The sequence below is a fragment of the Danio aesculapii genome, chromosome 6 (assembly GCF_903798145.1).
Source record: "Danio aesculapii chromosome 6, fDanAes4.1, whole genome shotgun sequence".
Taxonomy (NCBI): domain Eukaryota; kingdom Metazoa; phylum Chordata; class Actinopteri; order Cypriniformes; family Danionidae; genus Danio; species Danio aesculapii.
Genome location: NC_079440.1, coordinates 40,345,386 through 40,361,768, shown reverse-complemented (window position 1 = coordinate 40,361,768; position 16,383 = coordinate 40,345,386). Strand labels below are relative to the sequence as shown.

General features: G+C 34.4%; 1 protein-coding gene across 1 annotated transcript in view; it reads right to left on the bottom strand.

Moving 5' to 3' along the window:
• oca2 (oculocutaneous albinism II) overlaps window positions 1-16,383 on the bottom strand; it is a 171,519-nt gene that overhangs the window by 92,832 nt on the left and 62,304 nt on the right. Inside the window, exon 15 of the mRNA XM_056460168.1 lies at window positions 2,441-2,573. Within this exon, the coding sequence (XP_056316143.1) occupies window positions 2,441-2,573 (133 nt within the window). The remainder of the gene's footprint in view (window positions 1-2,440; window positions 2,574-16,383) is intronic.

The following is a 16,383-nucleotide window of genomic DNA, read 5'->3' as shown; positions in this document are numbered from 1 at the left end:
AGATTTGTTTTTAGATTACTGTGATGGTTGGGTTTAGGGATGGAGTAGGGGTAGATATTAATAAAATACGTACAATAAATGGGAAATTTAATAAATAGTATAAATAATTCTCGTTACCTAATTGTGCTCTATAGCTGATTAATCATGTGGATGGATGATAACAGCTTTCTGAGCCCACCAGTAGGCACTTATCAGTTGATAACCACTGATAATGCCCATTCAATCGAGTGATAACATTCGAACCGGCTGGATTAACAGACATATTTTCCAAAGCAATTAAGATGTACAATATATTTTATTTTCTTCTAGTGTTATTTTTTTATACCATTGAGTAACCATTGCAGTTTTTATTAACTTTTAAATTAGGTCATGTTTACGTTTCTCATTTCAATTCTGGTGTGTATATTTGTTGTTCTATTTGTAAATAAAAATATTTAAACTATAGAATATTTTTTATTTTAGTTATTTTAGTTAAGCTAAGATGTTTTTTTTTTTGTGGTAACTAGCTGAAATAAAGGTTTTTGTGGTAACACTTTAGAATAATGCTCCATTAGTTATTGTTCGTTAATGTAATCATAAAATAATCCTATTATTACTTAAAGGAAATTAGCTTATCGGCTAAGAATCGGAACTGGCGAGGATGTGTCCATGAGCAGATGTAACTGGCCAGCATACTGACTCTAAGCGACTTCGGGTAAACGATGAACCATTACTTGAGAATAAGGATTTATTAGGTTAATCAATCTAAATTAGTCCGAATCACAACCTATAAGGTGATCAGCATGAATTAGATTAATCTAAATTGTAATTATTATGAATTGGAGTCAGATTAAAATTCGGAGTTGGAAACAAATTAAAATAAATCTTAATGGATAAAAATATTTCTTTTCACATGTGCTAAAAGGCTTACATGCATTTAACCTTCACCCATGCTTGGTTTGGGACTTGTGGAGCTGCGCATCGATGGATTTGCTCTTCAGTGTTTGGACTTTCAGCAATGAAGTTTAAACCACACTGAACTGAGCTAAACTGAACTTCAACTCTGAAAACTGGACTGACACAGTTTCAATTTACTAGAACTTCTATGTTGAGCTGCTTTGACAATCTACACTGTAAAAGCACTATAGACATAAACATGAATTGAAATTATTAATCATAGTTTAACATTAACCAATCCATCCTTAATATCCATCTAATAAGCTTTTTAACATTATGTAATGCACCCTGAGTAAACATGAACTAACATGAAGTAGCATTTTTTAACTTAAATTACATTTAAGTAATTTAACTTATGTTATCAAACTTAAGTTAACTTATGTTATTAAAGATTAATAAATATCATAATAAATGTATTACTAATAGTTTGTTCATGTTAGTAAATGCATTAACTAACATTAAGTAATGGACAATTATCTTCAAGTGTTATCTTTTTATTTATACAGTATATGATGATATTCATTCATTTTCTTTTCGGCTTAGTCCGATTTATTAATCTGGGGTCGCCACAGCGGAATGAACCGCCTGATGATATAACTGATTTTATTCTGGGTTTTATTTTTTACTTTAGTACTTAAACTTAAAACCTTTAGGTAAAAGGGAACTTTTTTTGGAGAACTTGGACAACTTTAAAATCAATTTGATCAATTCGATGAGCCTTTTAGCTAGAAAAGGGTGCTTTGGCAGATGCTGTAGTTACAACATCTACCAGCAGGAGCTAAAAAAGCCAAGGTACAGTAAGCAGACAGCTTGACCCCTTAAAAAACAAAAATAATAATAATAAGAGGAGAGAGAAAAAAGAGGAGAATAGAGAGAAAAGATAAGGGTAATGTCCTGTCCGAGAGCAGTACATACTGCAAGTCTAGGTCTTGAGAGGGGTCATCTACGACAGGATTTATGTATTTAATACAGACCCGTTAAGGCTTTCAGCACAGGCTCATCCGATAAGAATAATGGAAATATCAGGAAAAACAGCCTGAAGGGTACAAAGAGACTAAACGCATCAATGTGATCATAGAAGGAGGGGCGGATGAAAAATTTATGTATTGCTGAGGTTGTAATCATCCACGAAAGGGTAGGCCGTCCCTATCCTAGTCACAAGGGTTCAAAAGCCAAATGTAAGGAGCTTTGGATAGGATATGAGATTTGGTGTAAATAGCAGAGAATGCTGTACGACACCCATTCACATTCTCAAATAGGAAGAACTGCAGAAGGTCAAGTGTGCCTGCAACCACTCAATTGTTTTTTTACAAATGATTTCTCATTCTTTAAGATCTAGGTCAAATTGGATTATGAATACATTTTCCACCACACATGTCAGAACAAAAAAAGTTTGAATCCTAAAAAGAGGAAATCCAAGTGCTTCGCAAGCTCTCCTGAGGATATCTTCTGGTTTGGGAGAAATCTGGTGCGTAGGATCAGAGCAGAATAAATGAATACTCACCCACGATTTCACTTGACTCCTTGTTGTAAAGTTTCTTATTCCAGAACAGCATCCTCAAAAAGGGAAACGAGGTCAGCAGCACTAGGCAGATTCCCAGGAACATGTAACCCGTAAAGGCCGCAAAGTCAATCCCCTGGAGGAAAAAAGGGGGCGGGTTAATTTTCACCCTTTTTAAAAGCAACTTATGCAATTAATTTGCTGCGGCATTCCATGAAATCTATTCTAAGCGCTAAGTAGAGATCGCATCCACTTTACTGGCACTCCATATAATGTGGATGTAGGCCTTGATTACATTTCATCAACAGAATCATATCCAGCAGTTTTAATGCTTGCATCTTGATGCATTTTAACACTTATATAAGATTTAAATGAGCACCTGCATGTGGTATAAATCCTCTTAAAACGCTCTCGACTATTTATTAATTTTCATTCACGTCTACAAGAGCTAGCAGCACTAAAATTCTAGCTTTGGATGATATTTCCTTGCCTGTTCATCCATCCCGTCTCTCATCATAACCAGATGGCATTACATTTTCAAATGGCACCACTGATAGAGATGTGTAAAATAGATCCGTGCGGCCTGAAATCTAATCCGACGACTTATCTCTCAATATACGGCTGCTGTGTAACCCATTGTAGTGAGGTATTGCTGCTTGTTTTTACAATGGCTTTTGTACATACAAGATAATTTACAAGCAGAGCCAAACGGAGGGTTGCTTGCACACAAGAGGGAAACTTTCACAAGGCTACTGAGGCAAAATACAAAGTCATAAACATTTCTGTATGCTGATTTTGAAAATCTAGTTTAAAATCCTACAAAAAATTATAATAAAAAATAATTATAATAAAAATAATTGTTACGAATTGTTACCCTGTCTTTACTTTTCTTACCTTTCGATGGCCTTGCAGTGTGACATCACAGTTAATTAGTTAATTTATAGGTGGAGGATGTAGTTATTTGATTTTTTTTTGTTGTGAATAACGGCACTTCCTCTGATGGACCGTTATTCCCCAGAGAGGCCATTTTGTTTCGCCATTGTAAGGACTCCACATAGAATGTGTATCTTGTAGATCTATATTCATGTTTGGTGTCATTTTAAATGTCTCTGTGTGATTGGTAAAATGGTGTCAATTTCACTGTAATATTTCAGAATTTCACTTGTATACGTTGATCTGGTTTGGAGCTTTGATAAGATCTGTGCAAGATGCTTCACCCCAGAGCAAAAGGTTCACACCTCAAACTCACTACCATGCAAGAGCCTTTATGAAGCTTTTGTTGTCTTGAATTTATGGTTGTTTGTTCTGAGTTGAGTAGGGGAGACCCGGGATGATAGTAACACAATTTTTCCTTTAGCACCTAAAACTACCTTTCTTTTAGCTACAAGACTGAAAGTTTTAGGCAAAAAACCCACATTTGTCTACTACAAATGTCAACTATTTAAATTTCTATATCAAAGACTTTGTGAGATGATGACAAATACAAAGTGGTCCTTTGTTACAACCTACCCTACTACTGGGGTAGGTTGTAACACATACTGGGGTAAGTAACATGTAGACAAAATGCACGAAAACTAAGGGTACTACAAGTGATATGCCACAACAACAGATTTATTGTAAATAAATGACTGCAACAATACAATTTATGTGAATATTGGAAGTGTATGTGCATATTGTGCGTGTTTCTGCATGCACAAGTGCGTTTGTGTGCTCATGTCTGTGTGTGCATATTCATATGTATGTGTGTGTAAGTGTTTGTATTCTTTCAAAACACGTGTTTCAACCTACCCCACCACTGTCACCCATTGTTTAGCTTGCTGTATTAGCATGGTGCTGTGAAATTAGCAGGAGGTTGATACACCATTCTTTACTAGAGAAACTTCAGTTTGACCTGATATAACTCATACAACATCATCTACAACAGCAGAGTAATTAAACAAAATTATCTTGTTATTTTTTTACTTTCTTACCTTAGAATTCGATTTTCTGTTGTAAGATTGCAAGACTGACTGGAAAATCTCCATGTGTGATTGTTAAGTTAACCTGAGGAAACTGAAAATGTTACATGGCCCCTATCTTATCCCTGATTCATGGAATTAGTAGTGTTACAACTCTCCCTGTGTTTCAACTATACCGGTCTCCCCTATTTAAGGGAAAGGTGCAAAAGAGGTTATTGGAATCTTGTAGGCAAGATGCCCCGTTGCATTGTATGAGTCTCTGAGTTTTTGCATCAGAGACTTAAATTAGCCAAATGTGTTAGAATAGACACAGTCTCCTTTATTTTGTAAAAGACTTTTGTAAACTGGCAAAATACGGGATAATTGCATCCCTGTTGTAGTTCTGCTCCCCGCATAGCTTGGGCTTGGCAAAAACCCAGGACTTCGAGATTCTTCTTAGAAATGGAAAAAAGGGGAACATGTAGAGGGGAAAAAAACCCTGATGCTGTTTTTTGGCAGTATAACCTCCCTAAATCAGCTCACGGTACTAAATCCTCCACCCTTAAAACAAAGCCATGAATGAAAAAACAAATATGGCCTTGCATGATTTAGAAACATAAAAAAATAACTGTGAGTAAGCAATCAACATGTCCAATCTCAGATTCCAGAATGAGACGAAATGTGAATGGAGACTGAGACGTGAAGACTGGAGTACAGTGACCTCTACAGGAGATCAAGAACAAACAGTAAGAGGAGTGAAAGAGAAAGATAAATAGACTGAAACGACAGCAAGGACAAGCAAGTGCAAGGTGAGAAAAACTACATTGATTTGAAGTAAAAGCAGCTGAAAGTGAAAATGAAAATTCTGTTGAAAATCCCAAGAACAAATCATTCTTTTTGAAACAGACCTTTTCAAAATCCAATTATTATTAAAAATTTAAATGCAAGTTAGATTCGTTTTTTGAACAACTCACATCGTGTCTACACTGAAAAAGAGTGACACGACAAATTCAATACAACAATAAAACAATGATTCTATCTACACTGGATGGAATACAATGCAAGGGAAAAATATTCAACAGTAGCATTCAACTCCTCCAAGTGCTCATGCTTCTTTTGACATCGAGGACAAATGGATTTGAAATGTTTGTTATGTCACTCTTAGTGTATACATGTTGTTGCTGCTGCAAAGTGAGTGACAAGGTCTCGTCCACTGCAGTTTCAGAAATAAAGGTACTGTGGGGGCACCTTTTCAAAGGATACACTTTTGTATTGATACATCTACCTTTGACAGACATGTATTTTTGAAAAGATACTGCCCCAGCTTTTAGACCTTCGCATCTGAGAGCATTCACTAACAGCATTCCAGATATTTTGTACATTATAAACTATCATTTTAAAGGATTTTCATTTTTCGGTTATTCCTACTATTTGGTGCCATTTCAGAGAAGTAACCGTCTCTGAAAAAATGTTAAACTTTCCAAGATTTTATCATTTCAGTTGAAGAAAAACCTATTAAACTATAAGAAAAACATATTGGTCCAGCTCAGGATATTACGGTTTAGTATTTTTTACAGAATTTTCACATGTAACACAGGTCAAATGTCCCTCCTGTAACCGAACATTTTTATATCTTTTAAAAGGTGTTTAAAAAAAAAGTTACTGTAATATTTACATTTTCTAAAGGTTAAAATGTCCCTCACTTTACCGTGCAATAGTATTTGTTAAAAGGTACTACTAAACGAGAATTAACTAAAAAAAGACTTCTGATTTATGGCACATTGTAAATTTAATGTATTTCATTTAGTATAAAAAAGACTGCAATGCAATTAAGTCCTGTTTTTAAGTGACCTATTTTGTCAGCTCTTTGGATGCAAGTAACCAGAAAAACATGTGTAATATATGTTGATTTTATTTAATTAATTTGAAAAAACTACATAGTTAATAGGATGGAGAGAGGAGTAACAGGGTGGACACAAAGTAACCGAGTGGACATTACATTAAGAAAGTAGTTTTGCCACATCCTCATCAGTGCAGTGCACAGACTTTTAATTGGGCAGGTGCTCATTCTCGCTACATGGGGGAAGGGGGGTTGTGACGGTCATGGAAATCACTCTAAGTGGGGGGGTGACGGTCGCAGAAATAGCTAGGTAGGGGGAGGGATAACGCTAAGTGGAGGGGGGGGGCGGTCACGGAAATCATGCTAAGTGAGGGGGCGGGGCTGTCGCGGAAATTACGCTAAGTGAGGGGGGTGGCGATCGCAGAAATCACGCTAAGTGGGAGTGGGTTGTGATGGTCAGCCAATGAGGGCTGGGGGAAGTTGAGGGCAGGCCACCCCCCTGTGCACGGCCCTGATCCTCAACATTCATTTAATCATTCATTTTCCTTCGGCTTAGTCCCTTATTTATCAGGGGTCGCCACAGTGTAATGAACTGCCAACTATTCCGGCATATGTTTTACAATTAAATAACTTTTTTTTAAATAGAATTTTGGTGATATGTATTATATGACGATACAAGATCAATAAAAAGTCTAGTATTTATAAGACTTTTCCAAGTTATATTTGTAACTGAACATGAGCATACATGACCTGGGACATGGCAATTCAGCTACTTGCACTGAAATTAGAGTAATTATTTAAAATTAAATTTATTTTTGAGCACTTATCATTGTGTCCTATTGTGGAAATTGGATGATCCTATCAGACAAGCTTTAAGGAATTTATTTATTGCATTTTTAAATAGTCTGTACTATATAATGCCTTGGGGACTGAATGGCACTGAATAGTAGAAATGACCCTTTTATTGTGTGCGTTAAGAGTTTTATTTTTAAAAAAGTATTCTTTTGCCTTCTAAATGTGGCCTATTTTTATTTTGATAGACCTGAGAGATATAGAAAAAACTAAAATATCAAAAAATATATATGTCATAATTTAGACATAATTTACTTATTCCATATCTGTATTCATTTCTTTCCAAACAGTTGCTGGATCCCATTGATTTCCATAGTACTTTTTTTCATATTGTAGAAAGCAATGGGGTCCAATTGGTTACCCACATTCTTCAAAATATCTACTTTTGAATTGAATTTTTATTTTAAAAGTGACATGCACAAAAATACATTAACCTCGAAAAAGAAAGATGTATTGTGCCAGGTTTTAGCAAAGTTGCTATTTTACACCAGCAGTCCCTGGACAGGTAAACCTAAAATCAATCAAAGAAAAAATAATAATAATAAAATACATTTTAAAATAAAATAAAATTGCCAATTTAAAGCATACAGACTCAATCTTAGCATAGTCTGTGCATATGATTAATTCTGTTGGATAAGTAGTCCATAGACTTGTGGCTCTATAAGAAAAAGACGAATGGCCAAAAGAGGTTTTACATCCAGGGACAATACACTCCCCTCTTAACTTCTTAAGGCCCAAGGTGTTTATTTATTTATTTATTTTTTGCATGCATTTTTTATTTCTCATTGGTATTGGCTTATTAGAACCTAATTCGAATAAACATCTAAGTATTATCTTTTGATACGATGTACTTTGAGAGAAAAATGATGTCCATATATGTGGTCTCGTGGTCCGAATTTACATAAAACACTTTTTCCAGAATTTTTTTATGCACATTTAACATAGAAAATTTTTTTATCCAAGAGTAAAAACAATTATTCTTCCCCATATTGGACAGTTTAAAATAGTGTTTGGGACACTCATATATGCTGCAAAAGAGTTGCAGGATGGTGCTGTATGTCTGTAACAAAATATAAAACATTCGAAGTATTTCAAATAGCCACTAAAGAGCTAAAATGTGCTGTCCACGTATGTGGACACTCTAGCCCTAGGAAGTTATCATGGAGCGTGTCGTTTGAGATGTTTTCTCTGATGTAAGAGTAAAAAAAAAATTTTACGAAGGAGAATTTATGTATTTAGCAAAAGAAATAAACTGGTTTGGGCAAACTGTCTCTTTAAACTCTCATTTTTAAAGTCTCATTTTTTATTATTTTGTACTTTTTTAAGTCCACATACAGTGTAATGGTCTCAATATTTTTACAATAAAACATCCTACTGTAATTTATAAGTAATAAGCTATTTTCTTTTCCTTGTTCATCAGAACACAGTGTTTTACCAGACATGGCAAATTGTACTCTTAAGAAGCCACCCTCTGAAATGATTGGCTAACAGTTTTGCATATTAAAAACATTTCCTGAGTTCAAATCACAGCTGCTTGCTCACTGATGTAAACTTCTAAATGAATGTTTGACAGCCTACATCCTTCACAGAAGGACGCTGATGTGATTCAGATTAAAAATGCATAAACGCTCAGTTCATATCATCTATAATAAATGACGAAGCAATAGCAGCCCCATAATTAAAACAGTTACAATATAGCCAGCACAGCATTGTCTTGTAGTTTCAGACTTTCTGAAAATTCTGTGTAGATTGTTTGCAAAAGAACCTAGGATACAGTAAAACGAAGTAAACAAAGGACCAAGTTCTTACTGAAGTGGTCTTGAACTTAAAATGATATAATAAAATAATGTTCATCCACTCTTTCCAAATGTTGGTATCAAATAAAGTCATTGCACAATATCCTCTTGTCTTTGGTGTCATTTAAATTATTTGATTTCTATGTAGAGCTTTGTTTACCTTTCATTATTTAAATATCATTAATCAGTGGGTGGGGCTAACCAAGAAGTGATGTAGAAACGGAGGTTGGTCATCTTCTTTGGAGACAGAGTTTAGACACATTTATTTATTCATTTTCCTTCGGCTTAGTCCCTTATTTATCAAGGGTAGCCACAGCGGTATAAACTGCCAACTATTCCAGCATATGATTTACGCAGCGGATGCCCTTCCAGCTGCAACCCAGTTCTGGGTAACACCCACACACTCATTCACACACACAAACACACACTCATACACTACGGCCAATTTAGTTCATCCAATTCACCTATAGCGCATGTCTTTGGACATGTGGAAGGAACCCGAGCACCAAGAGAAAACCCATGCAAACACGGGGGGGAACATGTAAACTGCACACATAAATGCCAACTGGTCCAGCTCGAACTCGAACTAGTGACCTTGCTGTGAGGTGCTAACCACTGAGCCACTGTGTCGCCCAGTTTAGCCACATTTTTAATGTAATGAATTTGCACATCCACGACCTGTTTTCAAAATCTGGCTTCAATATAAGTTGTTCTAGATTATTAAGAAAGTTTTGAAACTAACAAGATGGTTTTCATAGTAAAATGACCTTTAATATGTCAAAAAACAAGATTTCCCACTTCATAACCCCTTTAATCGAATATATTCCATCACAACATCCTTTTGATTAAATGATGTTTTAGCAATCATTCTTCAATGCTCTGCATCTAAAATCCAAGATCCAACATCTGAATCTGCTAAAAATAAAAAAATGTCCTCTCAGATACATTCATGCTTGTGGGGATCTGTCGATAACGTTTCATTAAAGTGCTCCTCTGCTTTATTCCTCATGGACCTCCTGTGCTGTTGAGCTCAATGCCCTGTCATACAGGGAAGATGCATAAGTCCTCATTACTTTGTCAGCAGTGCAGTTGCCGACAACAGGCAGAGTTTGGGGATATTTCTGTGTAGATCCTTTTGTTTTGTCCTGAAGTCAGGTTTGATGTGATAATGACATTTTAGGATGCTTTAATTTTTTAGGATGCGTAACATTAAACGAAAGATTGACATAAATTCTAGAAACCTGCATTTGGGACTCTGGACCATAAAACAGTCATAAGAGTAATTAAAAAAATGCATTTAGCTGTCCTTGATGTGCACTTTGTTTGGATAGAACCATTTTGGCTGGAATACAACTATTTGAAAATCTAGAATCTGATGTAAATACTGAGAAAATTGCCTTTAATGTTGTCAAAATGAAGTGCTTAGCAATGCACATTACTAATAAAAAGGTGAGTTTTAATATATATAGTATGACATTTACTAAATATCCACATGAAACACAATCTGTATTCAATAGTCTAATATTTTTTTAACTAAAATAAAACTGCATAATTTTCCAATGTATTTATGGTTACCCAGGCAGTATAAGACATTAAAATAAGACTACAACATTTTGTGGTCTATGGTTACAATAAAAATGTACTCTATCAAATGATTGCATTTTTGTGAATCCAATAAAGTTATATGTGCAACAAATATCAAATGGGGTGGCATGATGGCTCAGTGGGTAGAACTGTCACCTCACAGCAAGAAGATCACTGGTTCAATCCTAGCTTAGTCAGCTGGCATTTCTGTATGGAGTTTGCATATTCTCCCTGTGTTCATGTGGGTTTCCTCCGGTGTTCCTCCTTACAATCCAAAGACATGTGCTACAAGTGAATTGAATAAACTAAATTGGCCATAGTGTATGTGTGTGCATGTGAGAGTGTATGGGTGTTTCCCAGTACTGGGTTGCGGCTGGAAAGGCATCCTGTGTGTAAAACATTTGCTGGATAAGTTGGTGGTTCATTCCGCTGTGGCAACCTCTAGTGAATAAAGGGACTAAGCAGAAGGAAAATGAATGAATGAATGAATGAATGAAAATTAAATGCTTAGAAATGCATATAAAATAAAATAAAATAAAAAAACATACTCATAAAAAATAGTTTTGATATATTGACAGAAAGAAATTTGATAAATATCTTCATAGAACATGATCTTTATTCTAGGCATAAAATAAAAATATACTTTTTGATGTATTTTTGGCTTTAGTCCAGGGTTACAATAAAAAATGTACACTATAAAGTGATTGATTTATTGATTTATTTTTTGTATCCAATAAAATTATATGTGCACATAAACTACAATGACAACACATTATTTGAGAAAAGAAAAAGATAATTATAATTAATGCCCATCAAAAGGTCATATCATTTTGCCTTAACATGTGATGTGAACATAACTACTGTACACTAACAAGTAAACCAATCTCATCTCACTAACTTATTTACTAGGAAAAAGACATAAAGTGGTTTCTCAGCTTGCAAACAAATGTATTCTATTCAACGTGGAAAAGAAATAGTGTTTTACCATTTGTAAACATACCTACTGTTTACCAAGAAACCGCTATGCAAAAGATCTTTGCTGCTTAGAGAACAGTTGGGGCTGCACTCAGACCAGAGTCCACTAATGCCAAAGCCTGAAGAAGCACTGATTGGCTGAGATTTCTGGAAGTGTATGTGACAATCTAGCAGATGCCAGAGAGAGAGAAAAAGAGGGAGAGAGAGAGAGAGAGAGAGAGAGAGAGAGAGAGAGAGAGAGAGAGAGAGAGAGAGAGAGAGAGAGAGATGCTCAGGGTGTATGAGACACCTCCTCAACGACCCCGAAACACTTCTTCCACCCAGCCACAAATGTCTGATCCACAGAGAGCTCCACAGATGGATGCTTGACTGACCAAATGGTAAATTCCCTGCTGTAGTGATCCTGTCGAGACCAATGGGGGGCCCAAACAGACAGAGAAAAACAAACAAATAAACAAAGAGGCCACAAGTACAAGATGTTCTGTTTTGACTGACTGACTGACCAGAATGCAGCGGACAATGGTTGTTCACTGGTTTTAGCAAGGTCATGGAAAGCCTACAACTTTGATTTGGCAGAAATAAAATAAAATAAAATAAAATAAAATAAAATAAAATAAAATAAAATAAAATAAAATAAAATAAAATAAAATAAAATAAAATAAAATAAAATAAAATAAAATAAAGGGCGTCACGGTGGCGCAGTGGGTAGCACGATTGCCTCATAGCAACATGGTCGCTGGTTCGAGCCTTGGCTGGGTCAGTTGACATTTATGTGTGGAGTTTGTATGTTCTCCCTGTGTTCATGTGGGTTTCCTCCACAAGTCCAAAGACATGCTGTATCCGCTTGTTATGTTGTGACGTATCGGTGACGTATGGAGTACTGTTCCCGGGTCCAAGCCGCCACTCATTTGAATTGAGAAAATATTCGTTTATGACCACTTTTTAATCATATCACACATTAAAGTGAATTTTATATAAAATCATGGTGTACACAACAGTCTCTGGTCTTGCTGCATCACAAATAACAAAATTTTTACAATTTATAAAAAAATAATCACATTTCTGGCTATCAGATATAAGGCATGGATATATCATGATTTTTAAAAAGTATTACATCGCTTTGTAAATGTTAATTGTTGCCATTTGAGAAGTCTCCTCATACAGTTTGATAGAGCACTTGGACCCAAAAGCCACTTCGTGTGACATGACACTTAACAAGCGGATAGGTGAATTGGGTAAGCTAAATTGTCCGTAGTGTATGTGTGTGAATGATGTATAGATGTTTCCCAGTGATGGGTTGCAGCTGGAAGGGCATCTGCTGCGTAAAACATATGCTGGATAAGTTGGCGGTTCATTCCACTTTGGTGACCCCAGATTAATAAAGGGACTGAGCCAAAAATAAAATAAAATAAAAAAATAAATAAAAATAAATAACATATATATATATATTTTTTTTAATAATTAAGAACTTTGAGTTGGCAGTTGCAAAATAAATAAAATAAAATAAAATAAAATAAAATAAAATAAAATAAAATAAAATAAAATAAAATAAAATAAAATAAAATAAAATAACAAAATAAGTTTTAATAATTTAGAACTTTGAGTTGGCAGTTGCAAAATAAATAAAATAAAATAAAATAAAATAAAATAAAATAAAATAAAATAAAATAAAATAAAATAAAATAAAATAAAATAAAATAAAATAAAATAAAATAACAAAATAAGTTTTAATAATTTAGAACTTTGAGTTGGCAGTTGCAAAATAAAATAAAATAAAATAAAATAAAATAAAATAAAATAAAATAAAATAAAATAAAATAAAATAAGTTTTAATAATTTAGAACTTTGAGTTGGCAGTTGTAAAATTAAATTAAATTAAAGTTTTAATAGTTAAAATAATAATAAAAGACAGTAAAATAATTTCTTTTACTGTATAGTGTCAAATCACTTTCAAACCTGACTAGTTCCTAATGCATGTGTGAGAACTGTAATCTGACTAAATGATTAAATTAGTACAAGATAGCATTTTAATTTTATATTTTAAAAAATATTAAATACAGTAATATCCTATCAGTAACATCCTATTAACTGAAGCGTCTAAGCAGTGTTAGGAAGATTACTTTGGAAATTTAAGTTACTTTGTATAAAATTGTAACAGGTAGTATAATTATGTATATTTATTTTAGTGTAATTGTTTTTATTACAGTTGATTACTTTTCGATCTGTTTTTGTTTGTTTTCCTTCTGATATGCTGAGATCTGGAAAAAAATATTTTACAAGGTGAGTATAAAATCTTTTGAGGATGTGGATTAGTAAAGCAAATTTCTAGCAGTGTGCTTTTTTATTAAGCTTTTAATTATTTTATTTGGCCCAATGTCATCCATATATTTATATGGCAGAGATTCCATTCAGATACCAGAGGCTCTAAAGATCCTGAGGCTGACTGAAGCTTAATAAACAAATAAAACAACTGCTGGAGAAGGTAGTGCTTTCACCAGACTCAAGAAACAAATTTATGCACATTCTATACAATATTAAATCTATACACAAGAATTCAGAAATTTGTCCTCATTTATTTAGAAAGTTTCAAAGTAATATTTTGGTGCTAAAAAATTAAATTAAATTAAAACTATAAAAAATAGTTTAAGCTTAACAAAACATTGCCTCACCCATATACACTACACAAGCACATGATTGAACTAGCTTAAATATAGTTCTGGATCATTGTGATTTACAGAGAGCCCAGAGTTTCATCGACTCCCACCTCTATTGCATCAGGAACCCGTGTCTTCAGACACACACACATACACAGACATGTGTAAACCAGAAATGTGTTTCATAATGCAGGAAATCTCCATAAAAGTCTTATCATATTTGAATGACTTAAGAGCCAGCTAAACAGGTACCAAATCAATGCACAAAGCAATCAGCAGATAAGCAAATGGCATATTGAATTGTGTATGTGTGTGTGCGTGTCATTTTTTGCCCATAAAGTTGTATCTCCATTCATCATCTGCATGTTATCAACGCAAACAGAAGCCCTCTCAAATATAAACAAATCTGGCCCGTGTAACACAGAGATAACACAAACCGCTGCGTCCATGTCAATAATTACAGCAGATGCAATCTCTCCCTGCCGATCAGAATGGATGAATCTGTCCAGCATTTCACACACGTGCATCAGCTACAGGCTTCTACACTGCAAAAAAACGCTTTTCCTCAATTTTTTTTTTTTTTTTTTGCCTTCTTCTTGTCAAAATATCAAAAAATTCTTAATTCAAGAAGCGTTTTCTAGACAAGCAAAAATATTGTCATGCTTTGAGAAACAATACACCAAAATTAAGTGAGTTTTTCTGTAAAGCAAGCAAAATAATCTGCCAATGGGGTAAGCAAAATAATCATATTTTTTTCTTTTGACATAAGATTCTTTATGCTTACACCATATATCCCACATATTGACATGTCACAAAGTATATATTTTTTTCTATTGCAATATAAAAATTAAGTTTGGCGGTCTTTTATCATTTTTTATTAAAAATATTTTTGGTAATACAGCCTGTAGGCGAACTATCGGTTTGTAAACATTCAGAATGAGCGCGTATTGAGGTTGCAGAAAAAAAAAACGGGAGCGCTAGCATTTACAGCAAGAGAATGACATCTGATGCGGTACAGAGTTTGTTGTTGTCTTAGAAATAAGATATATTGATTACATATTTATATATTATTTACATAATGCTTTCAGCATATTATAACAGCTTGTTACCCAGTGATAAGCGCAGTTATTCTGCGAAATTAATGCTAAAGTGAGCGGCGTTCGTTGTGACAGGTCTATTTACGATAGCAACCTCCCAAGCGCGTCCAGCCCGAAATATACAACATTCATTGAAACTCAAAGTGATTTTACAAGACAGAAGTTAAAGGCCTACAAGTCTTTGGATGCCTACAATTTTGTTCTGTGCGGTCATGTGCAATAAATAATGTTCCATGTTTACCAGATTCAAAACTTTGTAGTGCTAAAAACCGAGGTTCTGCCTAGCGAAAGACAAGGAAAGAAGACGGAAATGTACAAGGCCTGGGTAATCATCAACAAGCAAAACAACTGCATTCTGACAGAGAACTGCACCTGTACGGCAGGGTATGTGAACTTACATTTTTACATTTCATTCTAAGCAATTAGTGTCCGCAGTTTAATTAACCATGTTTTTTGCTGAAATCATTGCTGCAAAAACGAGTAATGTGTATGATTCAGCATAGCGTGAACTTACCTAATATGAAATGAGAACTGCAGATTTGAGCATTTTTTACGGTGACCAGTGAAGTGCAAAACAACATTACAAAGTGTGAAACACTTTTTCAAAGCTCGAGACAAATTTACATTTTAAAAAACATTTTTACCTATCATAAGACACAATTACATAGGAAAAACAATTTTACCAAGGATTAAACAAATTTACATTTGAGAAAAAAATGAACAAGACACAAAACACTTTTACAAGTCCCAAACAAATTTACAATTACAGATTCCTTACGGAAAGGGAATGTAGCACACATCGGAAGTGACCCGGAATCTAACACACACCCGAAAATATCAGTTCGTTTGTGACTCAACATGTAGTCCTGAACAGCTCAATTAGATAGGTCAGTTGATACTCCTGCTGAACCTTTTGACTTGGGTTCGAATCCCGTTGAGGACATGTCAATTATAATTATTTCTTTACATTAATTTTGGTTATATACTGTTCTGCCACACAAATATTAAAGTCAACAATGTTTACAATGACACTGACACCAAGTAATAAGAATATTTATTTGGTATGGGCTTGTTTTGTTGCTGTGAAAATGTGACGAATCTGCCAATCTGCAAACGTGAATAGTTTACATCTGGAAAGGGGCACCAGTTAAAACGGTCACCAGTTAAACCATAACACCGGCTTCATTCAGTTTACTTTTAAGAGTCCTCAA